The sequence below is a fragment of the Chinchilla lanigera genome, unplaced genomic scaffold, assembly GCF_000276665.1.
Source record: "Chinchilla lanigera isolate Chin_1 unplaced genomic scaffold, ChiLan1.0 scaffold00001, whole genome shotgun sequence".
NCBI lineage: Eukaryota > Metazoa > Chordata > Mammalia > Rodentia > Chinchillidae > Chinchilla > Chinchilla lanigera.
Window position 1 is genome coordinate 7,731,255 of NW_004955402.1, and position 3,639 is coordinate 7,734,893.

A 3,639-nucleotide genomic window follows, 5' to 3' on the forward strand; every position below is an offset into this window, starting at 1 on the left:
TTTTTTTGGTTTTTCTCCGGTACCAGGAACCGAACTCACGACCTTGCGCTTGCCAGGCAGGCGCTTTTGCCGCTGAGCTAAATCCCCAGCCCGATCGCACCTGTTGTTACTGATGAGTGCTTTCCGTGCCAGTGCTGTGTCATCAGATGCCCTGGATTTTCGGAGTAATTTTCGTCCCTGCCTTTTCTGACCTGGGAGGGATCAGTATCGCCTGAACCCAGCTGATGTGATGACTGGATGGCGGCTGCTGTATTTTATTTTAAAGGTTATTGGAGGCTATATTTTAGGAAAAACAAATCATTTGCATTGAACTATTTTGATAATATGATGTCTAGTACAGACATTCTTGGTTTAATGACTGCCTGTTTAACAGCTATCTGGACTTAGGACAGAGGTGTGCTGTTGGCCTTATGTCCCACCGCTCAGACTTACAGCCCGTCTTTTTTGTAGAGTTCTGTACATCTTGTTTATAGAGGGTCAGGATCTTTTTGTACAGTACACCTTGTTTATACAGTACTGTAAGTTTTGCTAATTGTATTGTACAATACAATACTGTAGTTTTAAGTGCTATTATACATTACAGTACTGTGTATAAGAGTTATGCAAATGAAAGTCATCAAGTTGGAGTTTCCTTTGACTATTTCTTTGTTTTGAATATTGAAATGTACATATGCTGTACAATTGCTTATTTAATGACCAATTCCATTAATGACCTTGTTGCAAGTCCAGAGCCCATTCGCTCGTTAAACAAGGAGTACAGTGACTGCGAAGGGGCATGTAGGACCCCCAGGGTCACTGGCACCCATAGCAGCAATTAGTTACATGAGCAATTGGTGTGTCAGGCATTGTGCACAGCATTTCATGTGGATTATCTCATTTAATTCTGTAAAATAAGATGTCGTAAAAATGCTGACTTGGAGGCTCAGTGAGATCAACTTTTCCATGGCCATACTGCTAATACTTGGAGTTAGAAATTTGAATCTTAATGCTGTTTTTATTAACTCTGCTGCTAACTGCTTTTTTCTCTCCCTATTCCTCCACTCGCTTAAATTCTCCATTACATTACATTTAGAAAGCTGTATTCAGAACTGTAAATCTTCTTTTGAAAAAAAGATGAGAAAGTTTGGAAAAAACTAATTACTTGAAGTAGCTTTAAACCATTAGCCTTGCAGTTTTGCTAGGCCTTTGTGCTTGTGTGTGCCATTAAAATTGTATTTGCTCTGACTAGTCTGAGAAACCCTGATTCTCCACTGATAGAAATGGGGAAGGAGGGAACTAGATCTTCTCTAGTTGTGTTTATCTCATTAAAAGGATGAATTCACATAGGCAATACACTATACTATGATTTGACGGGACACTTTTTACCTTTTAGGATTCAATGACTTCCTTTCCTGGAGGATGTGGACCTACTGGGTAGACACAAGGACTAAAGCAATGAAGCTGTGGAGGGCCATGAAGATAGCAGGAGGATCAAATTGCAGTTCCAGATAACAGCAAGTTAAAGCCCTCTCTGGCCAAGTTGACCAGAACATTTGGATGATAACGTTGAACTTTATACTGAAACTTTGCATTTTTCCTTAGAGCTGCTATATATAGACCTATGAATGCTAAATTCTCTTCTTTACTTGCATTAGCAAGTGTGTGAACGTGAAGTGCATGCTTATTGAAATACAGGACATTTAAGAACTTAATCTTTGGGCCGGGGATATAGCTCAGCAGCACAAGTGTTTACCTGGCAAGCATTATGTCCTGAGTTTGATTGCCGATACCAAAAAAAAAAAAAAAAAAAAAGACCTTGATCTTCAGAGTTGAGTGTGACTTCAGATTTCTAATTCCCAGACTTTCTTATGGTCAGCAATGTCTGTACACCGGGCGTGGTGGCACATGCCTGTAATCCCAGCAATTGGGAGGCTGAGGCAGGAGGATCATTGAGAGTTGGAGACCAGCCTGGGCTACAAAGTGAGCTCAAGGCCAGCCTGAACTGCATAGTGAGACTCTGTCTCAAAAAGACAAAAAATAAGATAAAATAAAAAAGAAGAATGTCTGTGATACAGCGGCTGTCACCTGGTTGGTTACTGGATCATCTTTCTTTCATTAACAAGATAAACTATCAAATTCATCAGCCTCATGAGCCTCGAGGCAGTCAAAAAGAGTCCACTCCTGTGTGCTTCGATTCTCTTCAGATGAATTCTCTCTCTTCTGTTGGATTCTCTGCTGCCTTCACTGCTTCTGACTCTACCACAGAGCCAGAGAAGGACGGAGAAAACTGTAGAACTCAGAAATACGCTTTTCGATCTGAACTGTTTAATGTTGTCAAACCTTATATAGCTCCAGCTGTCCATGAAGCATGCCGACAGAGTAATGAAAAAGAAGATACCGTGAACAATGTTAAACAGGAAACCTCCATTTCTGTGGTTGGGAAGGTAGAATGTTTTAAAACTTGAAATTTTTCTACAGAGTGCAGAATTTTCATTCCAGCATCTCGGATACCTTGTGATTTATTAAGTATAAAGAATCCCTAAATCTGAAGGCTTTGGTATATCCAGAGTAATTTTTAACTCTTTGCTAACATTCTGCCCTTCTTACTAGACCAATTTCCATTTTTCACTTGTAAACAAAATTGGCTTGGAAGTGAGTGTTCTGTAAATGAAGCAAAATCAAACAACAACAAAACCTTTTTTTGCTTAGCTATTCATACTGGTTATTTTGGGCTGGGATTTAGCTCAGAGGCACAGCGCCTGCCTGGCAAGGGTGAGGTTGTGAGTTCGATTCCCGGTACCAAAAAAAAAAAAAAAAAAAAAAAAAAAGCCATATTGGATATTTTTACTAAAAAGCATACTTCTGTTATACAAAATTCCAAAGCTGTAAGTGGATTGTGAGAGAGTTTTAGGGACTTGTCCCTTGGGGATCAGCTCATATAATAAGAGTTAGAAAGAAGTTAGATATTTTTGAAATGTTTCCAGTGATGAACAAGAAAGCTAATGTGGAAAATGTATGTTTATAAAATCTATAGATTCATATTCATACCCTGGAGGTGTGGTCCTGTAACAAAGTTTGAGAACATCATACAGGATCAAATTTCTTTGCTTTAATCCTTTTTGTATGTTTTGGGAGCCCAGAGGTGATTACACAAAACCTATTTTAGATAAATTATCAGTGTTGTATTTTGTTGTGGTAGGAATAATATTCATTATCACCAAGAAATGTTTGCACGCTTGCTGTGTGCTGTTTTGTATGCAGAGTGATGAAACAAGATAAACACTAATGCTGCCCTCATGTGTCTTATCATTGAGTGGAAAAGAGAGAAAATAAGAGAATTAGAAAAGAAAAGTAATAGAGGTAACTTAGTACATTGGTAACCTGAAGTAGAACTTTTAATATTCTTGTGATTGTTTTTTGGTGCATATTTTTTCCTTTCAGTAAATATTTATTGACCATCAATGTGTCAGCCGTAGAATAGAAAATATATAGAATTGTTTGCTATTTCAGTGAAGTAGTATGTAGGTAGGTTGTTACTGTTGCTAATTCAGATAATCATCTGTAAAGGCCTTTCAGCTGAGAGTATGGATATTAACTATAGATGAACATAAGCAACAAATGTTATCTTGACAAAAGTTATATCTTTCTTTTTTTTTTTTT

General features: G+C 38.0%; 1 protein-coding gene across 4 annotated transcripts in view; it reads left to right on the plus strand.

Annotated features, from left to right (window-relative positions):
* Positions 1–1,965: 1,965 nt before the first annotated feature.
* Mettl4 (methyltransferase like 4) overlaps positions 1,966–3,639 on the plus strand; it is a 29,537-nt gene continuing 27,863 nt past the window's right edge. For all 4 annotated transcript variants that reach the window (XM_005372662.2, XM_013519158.1, XM_005372663.2 and 1 more), the window contains exon 1: positions 1,966–2,423. In XM_005372662.2, the coding sequence (XP_005372719.1) occupies positions 2,040–2,423 (384 nt within the window). In that variant the 5' untranslated portion in view covers positions 1,966–2,039. The remainder of the gene's footprint in view (positions 2,424–3,639) is intronic.